The sequence below is a fragment of the Trematomus bernacchii genome, unplaced genomic scaffold (assembly GCF_902827165.1).
Source record: "Trematomus bernacchii unplaced genomic scaffold, fTreBer1.1, whole genome shotgun sequence".
Taxonomy (NCBI): Eukaryota; Metazoa; Chordata; class Actinopteri; order Perciformes; family Nototheniidae; genus Trematomus; species Trematomus bernacchii.
This window is the reverse complement of record NW_022987601.1, coordinates 663193-675692: the sequence shown is the minus strand read 5'-3', so window position 1 is coordinate 675692 and position 12500 is coordinate 663193. Positions and strand designations below refer to the sequence as shown.

General features: G+C 42.1%; 1 protein-coding gene across 1 annotated transcript in view; it reads left to right on the top strand.

Moving 5' to 3' along the window:
* The window catches only part of LOC117482577 (transcription factor COE1-like), a gene marked incomplete in the record, with an annotated part of 287935 nt that overhangs the window by 39361 nt on the left and 236074 nt on the right, over positions 1-12500 (top strand). The window contains 3 exon segments of the mRNA XM_034130712.1: positions 1013-1076; positions 4061-4116; positions 8264-8337. Coding sequence (XP_033986603.1) covers positions 1013-1076; positions 4061-4116; positions 8264-8337 — 194 coding nt within the window.

Genomic DNA, 12500 nt, shown 5'->3' with positions numbered 1-12500 from the left:
TTACCATTTACAAACACTAATAATCGTACTTGATAATAAGCGTGATAATATCCAGACAGTTTGAGAGGGTTTGCTGTCTGATCGACTGCCAGCTGGCACTGAAGTCCTCCCACACACACTCACCTCACACTGACCTCTACACACACACACACACACACACACACACACACACACACACACACACACACACACACACACACACACACACACACACACACACACACACACACACACACACACACACACACACACACACACACACACACACACACACACTGGGGCTGAGCCAACACTCGCGGCTCCGTTGGCAGCGATGGTGAAATAAAAAGAGAGTAAAATTAAAAAATGAAGATTAAAAAGAAAAAGTCCGTAAGAAAAAACACATAAATGAGAAAATTATGAATAAAAACGAAATATTACACATATTTTGTATTGATCTCCAGCAGCACAGACAGAAATACACACAGGTTAGTAAAGGAAATAACAGAAATGAGAATGAAATATCATAAAGAGACAAAACAATATCATTTGGACAGAAATGATAAAGTACATGAAAATATAATACAGTATATAAAATATCTTTTAAAAACAGTACTCAGTGTTTGTCTGTGTTATACTGTTTTACAAAGTGGAAAATAATCAAAAGACAATGTGATTTATTCGTTTTTATTGAGCATTTTATTGACTAAATGACGATTTATTTAAGGCATGATCACTAAAGTGACCACATACTGAAACACAAAAGTAGAGATATTTGTCGAGGTTATAACAGACAGAGAGAAAAAGGTGATTTTTGGTAATTCATTGTTATTTGTTTCATGTTATATTTATTTTTGTTCAGCAGAAATGTGGTTAAAACACTGAAACGACCCGGTTCATGTACACAGGTTTGACTTTCACAGCTCAGCAGGACAGTAAAGGTTTCATTCTCACACCTTCATCTCTCTCTCTGTGTGTGTGTGTGTGTGTGTGTGTGTGTGTGTGTGTGTGTGTGTGTGTGTGTGTATAACAGGAGTATAACGGAGAGAAGACCAACAATGGGATCCACTACAGGCTACAGCTCCTCTACAGCAACGGTGAGGAAACGTGTTTTTTGTTGAGTATTTTCTCAACATCAGATTCAGCTTTGTTGTTTTTGCGCATGTGTTTAAGTACAAACACTGAGAGGTGGTTCAGCATCAAAACTGTGCAAAGAATTAGAAATCAGAATAAAAAAATATAGCAGTATTGACATTGAATATGGTTGAAATCGTAGAAATATAATTGCTATAAAATATATGCAGAAATGAAAAACAAGATATTGTATACATTGTGTGCATTACGTTGATTCATACAGCACGTTCCAACACAAGGCAATTCACAGTGCTTTACACAAATGGTGCCATTAAGAGCATTAAAGGTGGGGTAGGTAAGTTTGAGAAACCGGCTCGAGATACACTTGTTGTTATATTCCATGGAATGCTCTTAACATCCCGATAGCAATGAATATCTGAAGTGATTTGACAAAAAATCCATAAAAAAATGTCATCTGTGGAAGCCGTGGTACTGTAAAAAGCACGACCAATCATCTGAGCCGGCCCGGCTAAAATAACTGGATGGCCTACCTGCCTGTCAGCCTTCCATCTGTGCACAGACTTATCTCGTGCCCTCATTGGTCATGTGCGCGTTCGTGTGTGTTGGAGGAGGGGCTCTGTAAGGAAGTGGCAGATTTTTTCCGGCTGTGTATTTTCAAATTCTAGCGCACTCGAGCTGGTTTCTCCAAAATTACCTACCCCACCTTTAAGTAATAAACACACGTATGAACATGTGCAGCATTTCTTTAAACTGCACACGGCTTCTGTGACGATCAACGCTGTTAGTGAGCTAGCATTGCAAACGTTTGTGGTGCCAGATCAATACAACGTGCTCAATAACTCCAATAAAGTGGCTTTCTCAACACCAGAAAAGTGGTACGTTTATTAAATATACAGGAAACACACCCACATGTATAACTTTTACTTGTGTTTGGCCGTGTTCACACATGAAACGGCTAACGGCCGCGCTGCTTCAGCTACGTAGTTGTTGAGTGCTAGAGGCGTTCCTCTTTCTGACTGTTCTGAGATCAGCAACAGAGGGCATTTCTTGGAAGCATTTATGCACGCGAAACAGCAAGTTTAAGTACAAAAGTATGCAAACTGAGACACAGTATTTGTACGTTTAGCACTTCTGGTACATCAGCTGAACATACTGTGGACAGTTTAGTGAACGATGTTGTTAGCATTGGCTAAATGAAGATGTAATCATTTCAGACAGTGGGTGTTTTGTTTGGATAAAGAGGTTGTAATACCTGGGTAAATAAAGACACTATATTCTTAGGAAAACAACATCATATCTGGAGGAAAGAAGTCGTGATGGGGAATAACACTGCTGTGAGACGTAATGCTAGCTATTTAACACTGATGTAGTGAAGTATAAAGATACGTCTTGTTTTTGAGTGTTTTTCTCACACGATGTTTCCCATCACATCTCTAGCTAGGTGTAGAAGAAGGTGTGTCATTTATTTGATCTGAATTCAGAATCAGAATCCCTTTATTAGTATTTCAGGTTCTGATTATTGATGCATTAGCTGTAACGTTAGCGTAGCCCTGATCAACCAAACTTTTTTAAGTAGTTTTCTTCTCGTCTTGCAGAGAAGTTCAGTCACAGCTTCTGACTTTGGTTTGCCACCTTAAGGTCGTCTATGGTCACATTCAGACTTACCTGGGACATATTTGCGAGTGTGTGTTTGATATGACGAGGGTCAGCGTGGAATAACATGTCTGACTGAACTCGTGTGCACATTTGGTTTTGATTTGACACGTCCTTTAATGGTGTGAAAAGCTCACAAATTATCCTTTAAAGTGGCGTGTAAACTTCCCCATGAGATTATGTTTAAAAATGTCTCTCTTTCTCGAGGTGTAAACGTAAACACCGTGCAGGTAAAGGTGTGTGTCCTGTGAGGAAGTGATTGGGATAAAATGTGTATTTAGCAGGATTTTCTGCGGACTGTACTGTTAACACACCTTGACTGACGGCATGAAATTAAAAGTGCAAATGGCAGCGGTGTAGGTCAGTGTGTGTGTGTGTGTGTGTGTGTGTGTGTGTGTGTGTGTGTGTGTGTGTGTGTGTGTGTGTGTGTGTGTGTGTGTGTGTGTGTGTGTGTGTGTGTGTGTGTGTGTGTGTGTGTGTGTGTGTGTGTGTGTGCAGCTCAGGTGTGTGTGATTGATGACAGGCAGCTAATGAGCGCTCCCTCAGGTGATACTCCTGCAGGAGTTACATCTGTAGAGCAGCAGCTTCTATTAAAGGTCACTGAAAGAGGGGGGGGGGGTTAAGAGTGGAAAAAGTTTATCAGCACAGACACACACACACACACACACACACACACACCCACACACACCCACACCCACCCACACACACACACACACACACACACACACACACACACACACACACACACACACACACACACACACACACACACACACACACACACACACACACACACACACACACACACACACACACACACACACGCTGACATCTGGAATATCTGACAGTGTATCTGAACTCTGTTTTGTCCATCGGAGGGAAAGTGTGGAGGGATTTCTCTCTGATTCAGAACCAGGGCTGCGAAGTTAATCAAAATGTTATCATGAACACAATATGGAATATCTAAATTGCAGTAAATATAATATTTGTTAATATTTGTTTTTTTAACACGTAATAAAATGTCCTCACTCCTAAACTTTCCTCAATTGCAGCTCATGTTTGTTTCTGCTGAGTGGGACATACATACAAAAACATTTACTGTGTGTGTGTGTGTGTGTGTGTGTGTGTGTCAGCAGACTAATGTGTGTGTGTGAGTGTGTGTGTATGTGTGTGTGTGTGTGTGTGTGTGTGTGTGTGTGTGTGTGTGTGTGCGTGTGTGTGTGTGTGTCTCAGCATGCTAATGTGTGTGTTTGTGTGTGTGTGTGTGTGTGTGTGTGTGTGTGTGTGTGTGTGTGTGTCTCAGCATGCTAATGTGTGTGTTTGTGTGTTTCAGGCATCAGGACGGAACAGGATCTGTTCGTCCGGCTGATCGACTCCATGACCAAAGTGGTGAGAAGATCTCTCTTTTATTGTCTTAAGAAACGGACCATAAAGAGGAACTGCTAACATGGCTCTGTGCAAAGTTTCAAAATAAAAGCGTGGACATTATTACACGTAAACACAGATGGGAAAGTAATCTTAGGAACTCCTCAAACTTCTTCTTCTACTCCCTCTTTATTGGTCCTGTCCTCCTCCCTCTGGGATCTGAACCCGTCCACAGACATGTTTCCTTCTTCCTCCTCCTCAGGATTCATCCCTGAAGTCCAGGTCCTCCGCTCTGACAACATTTACCTGACAATATAAAGTTTGGGGGACTGGGTTTCAGATGCAGGGCAACACAACTAAACAATAATGAATCTTATTGTTGTTGTTGTTGTTGGTAGATGTATTTCTTTAAGTCCTCGTGTTACAGCTTATTTATAATTTAGTCTTGAACTAAATACTACATAAGTACACGTATGCCTTCCCAGACTTCACTGATGCACATTCCCCACAAAAGAGCCGTTTTTACCCTCATGCATTATTATTATTATTATTGTTATTATTATTATTATTATTATTATTATTATTATTATTATCACCTCCTCCCTCCTCACCTCCTTCCTCCTCACCTCCCCTAGCTCCTCACCTCCTGCCTCCTCACCTATATATTTATTTTAAATCCCTCACCTCCTCCCTCCTCCCTCCTCACGTCCTCCCTCCTCACCTCCTCACCTCCTCACTCCTCCCTCCTCACCTATATATTTAAAAAATCCCTCACCTCCTCCCTCCTCACCTCCTCACCTCCTCCCTCCTCACCTCTTCCCTCCTCCCTCCTCACCCTCTTCCCTCCTCACCTCCTAACCTCCTCCCTCCTCACCTCTTCCCTCCTCCCTCCTCACCTCCTCACCTCCTCCCTCCTCCCTCCTGTCGGCATGTTCTGAATCGATCGATGAAGCTTCGTCTCCTCGACAAAGCGTCACCAAACGGATCAATATGTCCTAATGTGGCGCAGCGACGGCACACTGGAGACAATAATCCTGACATCTCTCCCCCCCCCCACTACACCCTCCCTTTACTCCCTTTACTCCCACTCCTCCCACTGCACTCTCTACATGACTCCTGACAGGACGGATCGATTCCCCCCCCGCCGATTGTCAGCACATTAATGCAGATTGTCCTGCAGAGAGACTTTAATGCACTGAGTCTCACAGCGGGAACAAACTGAACATATTTAAGAGACACAAACAGAAAGTTCACAAGTCTGCACACCGCCCGCTAAACGTGGAGGACTACACGAAGACCCCAAACGTTGACTTTCCCTTCTAAAAACAAGTCTTAGTTCGGGATAAATGAGAACGTTGTATAGAGGCAACAAATGAAGACTTAGATTCTGCGTTAAACATGTGTGTTTTTATAGTGTAAGGACGCTAAAATCAGACTTGAACCTAACTTAACTTAAACCTCTGCAGATTGTCCTGCAGAGAGACTTTAATGCACTGAGTCTCACAGAGAAGCTCAGCGGGAAGACACTGAAAATATTAAGGAGACACAAACAGAAAGTTAACAAGTCTGCACCGCCCGCTAAACATGGAGGACACTACGCTATACTTGTAGTATCAAATAAAGATTGACTTTTACTTCATAAAAACAAGTCTTACTTCTGGATACATAATAATGTTGTTGAGGAAACAAATCAAGACTTAGATTCTGCGCTAAACGCTCTTAAGCAAAGTCTGGTCCATCAGACGGCTGAAGACAAAGAAGATAATGAAGAAAAGACAATGAAAAATATCCCCAAATGTTCTAAAAATGCCAACTTTCCAAAACCTTATCTTCACTTTTTGAAAATGTCCAGAGAGTTTCCTCCTTTTAAAACATTTCATTATTTCCCCAGAAAGTCCTCACAATCCTAAACTGAAACCACATTTCAATAATGCACTTTTGTAAAAATATTGTCATTACTTTTATGAAGTCCCTTTCTAAAAATCTCCAGGATTTCATAAAAACTTCCTAAATTTCAACTCAAAATGTCTTCAGTTTCCCCCGAATGTTGTCACTTTCTAAAAATGTCAACACTCCCTGGAGATGTCCCTACTTTAAAAATATCCGTTCTTTCCCAAAAATGTCCTCACTTTTAATCTGTCCCCAATATCTAAAATCCCCCTCTACAAAAATGTCTTCACTTTCCGAAGGCGTTCCTCACTTTCTTTTATCACTCTGACCTACATTTCAAATTCATAAAATGTTCTTACTTCCCAAAATTGTTCTATCTTTCCAAAATATCCTCTTTCAAAATGTTTCATCACTTCTGAAATATTTTTACGGCCAACTAAAATGTCAATACTCTGCAAAAACATCCACTTTTACAGCATGTCCTCACAGTATCGGTCCGAACCTGCATGTGGACCTCACAAAGATAGAAATAAAGGCGTACACACACTCACAGCAGAAATGTGGACGTTAACCCACAAACAGGCATGAAAGTGGACACACACACACACACACACACACACACACACACACACACACACACACACACACACACACACACACACACACACACACACACACACACACACACACACACACACACACACTAACACACACACACTAAGACTCACGGGAGTCCTGCTTCAGGAATGATGATGTATAAATATCGACCTGTAAATCTACACAGTATGTGGCCTGTGTGTGTGTGTGTGTGTGTGTGTGTGTGTGTGTATGTGTGTGTGTGTGTGTCTGGTGCAATCCACATCCCTCCTGGTCAAACTGGAGCATTTTAATCCAGAGGAACAGAGCCAGCATCAGGATCAATAATGCAGAAGTGGTCGTTATCCTAAAAGTATCGTACCCCAGGGGTGTGTGTGTGTGTGTGTATGTGTGTGTGTGTGTGTGCATGTGTGTGTGTGCAGGGCGGAGGTCTGTTTTGACTATAAAGGTGGATGAGGTAGTGGTAGGTCATCGTCTCACACACACACACACACACACACACACACACACACACACACACACACACACACACACACACACACACACACACACACACACACACACAGCGGTCATCCGTCATCCGGACGCTGACATGACAGCTCTGTGGGGGGGGGGGGGGGGGGGAACCCACCATCTGGCAGGGAATTCTGGGAAGTCTGAGAGACCACCAGAGGAGGAGGAGGTTGGTGGCCATGTTTGACTTTGTTGTTGATGTTTTGGACCAATCACAAGCCCCCAGGAAGTGCTCTGGACTCTGAGGGAAATATCCCTAGTGGCCAAACGGCGGTACTAGAACTTCCGTATCAGTCCGTGACGTCACTGGGCCCAGAAAGACTTTTTCCCATTGACTAACATTTGGAAAGAGACGTCTGTAAATCAGCGGATAATTAAAAAATAATAATAATAAACTACCCAGTGAACTATTTTAAAGCCCTTATTAGAATCATTAGATCCTAAGAGTTGTAAAATGCAATAAAAGCCGAATCCAGATTTATTTTCTCTCTCCATTCATTCCACTGAGCCGAGAGCGGGTGATCGTGGGCGGGGCTTAATGACAGGAGGCGGGGCTTAAGGGAAACTCAACTGCGCTCTATGAGCTACATACGGGTACTTCTGCTCTCACAGCAAGGCATGATGGGTAATTTGTGAAGCTTTGCTCTCGAGAATCTCAGGCCATTTTATCTTCATGCACCAATGAGCAGCTCTCATAGGAATAAACAAGCCCCGCCTCCAACGCTATATCCAGTTCTTATAATACATCCATGGTCCAAGCAGAGTGAGGGGGGTGTTTGAATGCCCACTTTCAAAAAACACGTCTCACCTTTTAAAAAAACTGAAACGTTTCATTCTCTCCAAATCTGTACCGTTTAAAGAGATGTCGTTCTCGAAAAATGTCTTAATTTTTCCTAAACTGTACTCTCTTTTTATAGAATATTGTTGTACTTCCAAACACTATTCTAGCGCTCAAACACATTGTAGGCTAAGGGGCGGGAGATTAAGTGAATATGATAATGTTTCCTGTGTGAAACAACATATTTTCTGCAACTCCTACGAGTATTTACCAAAAACTAACAAGTGACAGTCAAATTAAATCACTTATTTACGCGTTTTTATTTGATGTTTTTGTGACGAAACATTTTATTTTTTGTAAATGTATTGAATGTGTGTGTTTTCTGTCCCTCAGCCCATCATTTACGAAGGTCAGGACAAAAACCCTGAGATGTGTCGCGTCCTCCTCACCCACGAGATCATGTGCAGGTAGGAAATACTAAGGACTGTCTTTATTCAGAGCTGCAGGATGTCGTATTTCTGTGTCTGTCCCTGAAGGCAGCATCTCCCTGGTCCAATGGGATTGCTCTGTGTCATTTTCGATTATTGCAGAAAATATTCTCAGTGTCAAACAAAAGTTTTTTACGTCACCACCGCTAAGCTGAAGGCGGCTAATGTTAAGCTATAAAGGAACTACAGCACGGTCACATGACTTCACGTCACCACCGCTAAGCTAAAGGCGGCTAATGTTGGGCTATAAAGGAACTACAGCACGGTCACATGACTTCACGTCACCACCACTAAGCTAAAGGCGGCTAATGTTGGGCTATAAAGGAACTACAGCACGGTCACATGACTTCACGTCACCACCGCTAAGCTAAAGGCGGCTAATGTTGGGCTATAAAGGAACTACAGCACGGTCACATGACTTCACGTCACCACCGCTAAGCTAAAGGAGGCTAATGTTGGGCTATAAATGAAGTCAACGCTAGTATCATAAAAAACAAACACAGCCCTGTTGTTATCTACCCTCTGTTTGGGTGTATCTCTGTTTGTGTGTGTGTGTATGTGTGTGTGTATGTATGTGTGTGTGTGTGTGTGTGTGTGTGTGTGTGTGTGTGTGTGTGTGTGTGTGTGTGTGTGTGTGTAAGAGTAAAAAAAGAGCAGCTGTTGGTGTGTCGTTGATCACACCAATCAACACGTTTCCCGGCTGTCGGCTGAGAGTTAATGGTTTTACTGGTTCAGGCTCAGGAGTGAAGAAGAAGAACAAGTGTGTGTGTGTTTGTGTGTGTCTGTGAGAGTAAAAAATAGAACACACACTACTGTAACACACACACTTGGAGCTGGAGAGTCTCTGAGCGTCTGTGTGTTTGAGCCACATGTTTACAGGAAAATACATTTTGGATCTGGTTTATAAACCAGTTTGAAAATCAGGTCGAAAACGTGTTTAAATGTGAATGAAAGTACAAACATCCTCTGATCCAAACTGGTTTACATTTGGAGTTAACTGGTTAATCAGTGAACTGGTTTACATGTGGTGTGGTTTGAATATGTAGTGTTTTAGGTTTGAATGATTGGTACAAATTCAGAGTAAACTGGTTTATATTACTGGTTGGTGGAGTTAACTGGTTTAGTTGGTGGAGTTAACTGGTTTAGTTGGTGGAGTTAACTGGTTTAGATGTGCATCAGTTGGTGGAGTTAACTGGTTAAGATTTGCATCAGTTGGTGGAGTTAACTGGTTAAGATGTGAATTAGTTGATGGAGTTAACTGGTTTAGTTGTGAATTAGTTGATGGAGTTAACTGGTTAAGATGTGAATTAGTTGATGGAGTTAACTGGTTAAGATTTGCATCAGTTGGTGGAGTTAACTGGTTAAGATGTGAATTAGTTAGTGGAGTTAACTGGTTAAGATTTGCATCAGTTGGTGGAGTTAATTGGTCTAGATAAGCAGGAAGTGGACTGTTTTTGTACATTTAGTTTTTGTTAACTCGTGTGTTGAAGCATTATTGCTTAGTTCTCTGTTCAGTGAGATATTACAGAAACGTACTCCCCCCCTTATTCAACCTCATCTCCATAACGGCGTCTGTCTGTCTTCAGTCATTATGTGATGGAGCGGATTATTACCCAGCATCCCTGATGGCTGCTGTGTTTCCACTCACTAATGAGAGAGGGATCAGAGCCTCGGCGTCTCTCAGGTGGATCTTTAAGAAGTCCCTGACGGTTACCTGAAGAACTTCCTGTTACACCTTCACTTCTACAGAGTGCGGAGGAAATGTTCTGCTTTAAACTCAGTAACCTTTAAACACCAGCGGCTGTAGAGATACTGAGCTATCTTATCTGGGGTTCAGATTTAACTTAAATCAATCAATCAATCAATCAATGTTTATTTATATAGCCCAATATCACAAATGTTACATTTGTCTCAGTGGACTTCACAGTTTGTACAGAATATCAGTATGACAATACAACCCCCTCTGTCCTTAGACCCTCACATCGTACAAGGAAACACTTCCAGAAAACGAAAAACCCCACAGTTTAAAGGAACATGGGAGAAACCTCAGGGAGAGCAACAGAGGAGGGATCCCTCTCCCAGGACGGACAGACGTGCAATAGATGCCGTGTGTAAATCGAAGAGATAATACATTTACAACATAGGTAGTCCAAATGTTTGAAAATGCATGTGTCTATAATAAGAAGATGAATCCACGAGGATGTCAACAATCCTGTGGGAGCCATCAGGGAAGTAGAATGATGAAAGTCAGGCAGGACCACAGTGACAGGTTCAGCCACGACTCGAAATCCAGGACTCGGATCAGGACTCAGGATAGAGGATCCAGGACACAGGATCTAGCACTCAGGATCCAGGATCCAGGACCACAGCAACAGGATCAGCCACGACTCAGGATCCCGGCGTAGATAGACACCAAAAATAAATTTGGGGAAGCTGGGTTATCCGGAACATGAGAGTACACAGGCACAGACAGAGAGAAGGAAGAAGTAAGGTGTCCCCCGACAGTCTAAGCCTAAAGCAGCAAAACTAGGGGCTGAATCTAATCAGCCCTAACTATAAGCTTCATCAAAAAGGAAGGTCTTAAGCGCACTCTTAAAAGCGGATAGGGTATCTGCCGCCCGAACACAAACTGGAAGCTGATTCCACAAATGTGGAGCTTGATCAGAAAAGGCTCTGGCTCCCATGTACTTTTAGAGACTCTAGGAACAACCAACAACCCTGCATTCTTGGAACGCAGTGCCCTAGCAGGACAGTAGGGTATAATGAGTTCTTTAAGGTAAGATGGCGCCTGCCCATTAAGGGCTTTGTAGGCGAGAAGAAGAATTTTAAATGATATCCTGTGTTCTATAGGGAGCCAGTGTAAGGCAGCCAGAACTGGAGTCCAAGATGAGAGGAAACCAGTTGCACTAAAGTTCAGATAACGATTTAATAGTTTTCTACTTATCTTGGTTTTATACTTAAGATATCCCTTAAAAGAAGTTAAAGCATTGCATAAAGGGGACTAAAAACAGGAATACAATCTACTTCCAGTTTGTTTACAGACATGGAAACAACCTGATTTGTTTCCTCTCAACAATTTAGTTTAATGTTATCACTTCTTCTGACATTTTGCATTTTCATTTTTACTATTTATTGGCTAACTTTGTGGGATGTCAACTGGCGGTGTACCTGCAAACTGCAGGCTATAAAAACACCTTAGCTTAAGATTTCCTTAAAGTAAGCAATATAAGGTTTAAGTAACTGTTGCACAAAAGGATTCATGCAACATCCAGTTAATTTGCAATCATGAAAATAAAAACCTACATCATATTATTTTCCGTCAACAGATTTATTTTCTTGTCTTCTTTCTTCTGTTTTTAGAGTTTATAGGACAGATAACAAGACTCACAAGTAAACCATTGGAGTAGATGCCTTTAAGTTTTCCTTAAATAAGTTACCATATTCTGTGCAACACCCTCAGCTTAAGAGAACATAAGTGTTAAGAAACATACGGGAGAACATTTAAGGGGTTTCTGTACAACCAGCCAATTATCTAACAATGAAAACCAGCTCGTAGTGACGGTCAGGGTCAGAGAGGGATGGTGGACCTGGTTAGATGTTGGGGAAATGGACTTGAAATATGCATTTTAAAGAAACAAAAATCTTTCTTTAAACTGGCCAGTGGTGTCAGAGGTTTCACCTGAGCTGTTCTCCTGTCAGTTTGTGTCTGGAAACCTCCTGAAATGGGCATACTTAAGGAGAAACCTAAAGGGTTTTTGTGCAACCAGCCAATGATCTTACAATGAAAACCAGCTCGTAGTTAGATGTTGGGAAAAGGGACTTGAGACATGCATTTTAAAGACTGGCATGTGTCAGAGGTTTCACCTGAGATGTTCTCCTGTCAGTTTGTGTTGGAAAAGCTCCTGCAATGGGCGTACTTAAGGAGAAAACTTAATGGTTTTTTGCGCAACCAGCCAATGATCTTAGATTATGTTAAAGCGAGAAGATGATCTTGGTTAAATGTTGGAAGGTTGCAATGTGTGTGTGTGTGTGTGTGTGTGTGTGTGTGTGTGTGTGTGTGTGGGTGTGTCTGTGTGTGTGTGTGTGTGTGTGTGTGCGTGCGTGCGTGTGTGTGTGTGTGTGTGTGTGACCTCTCCCTGTCC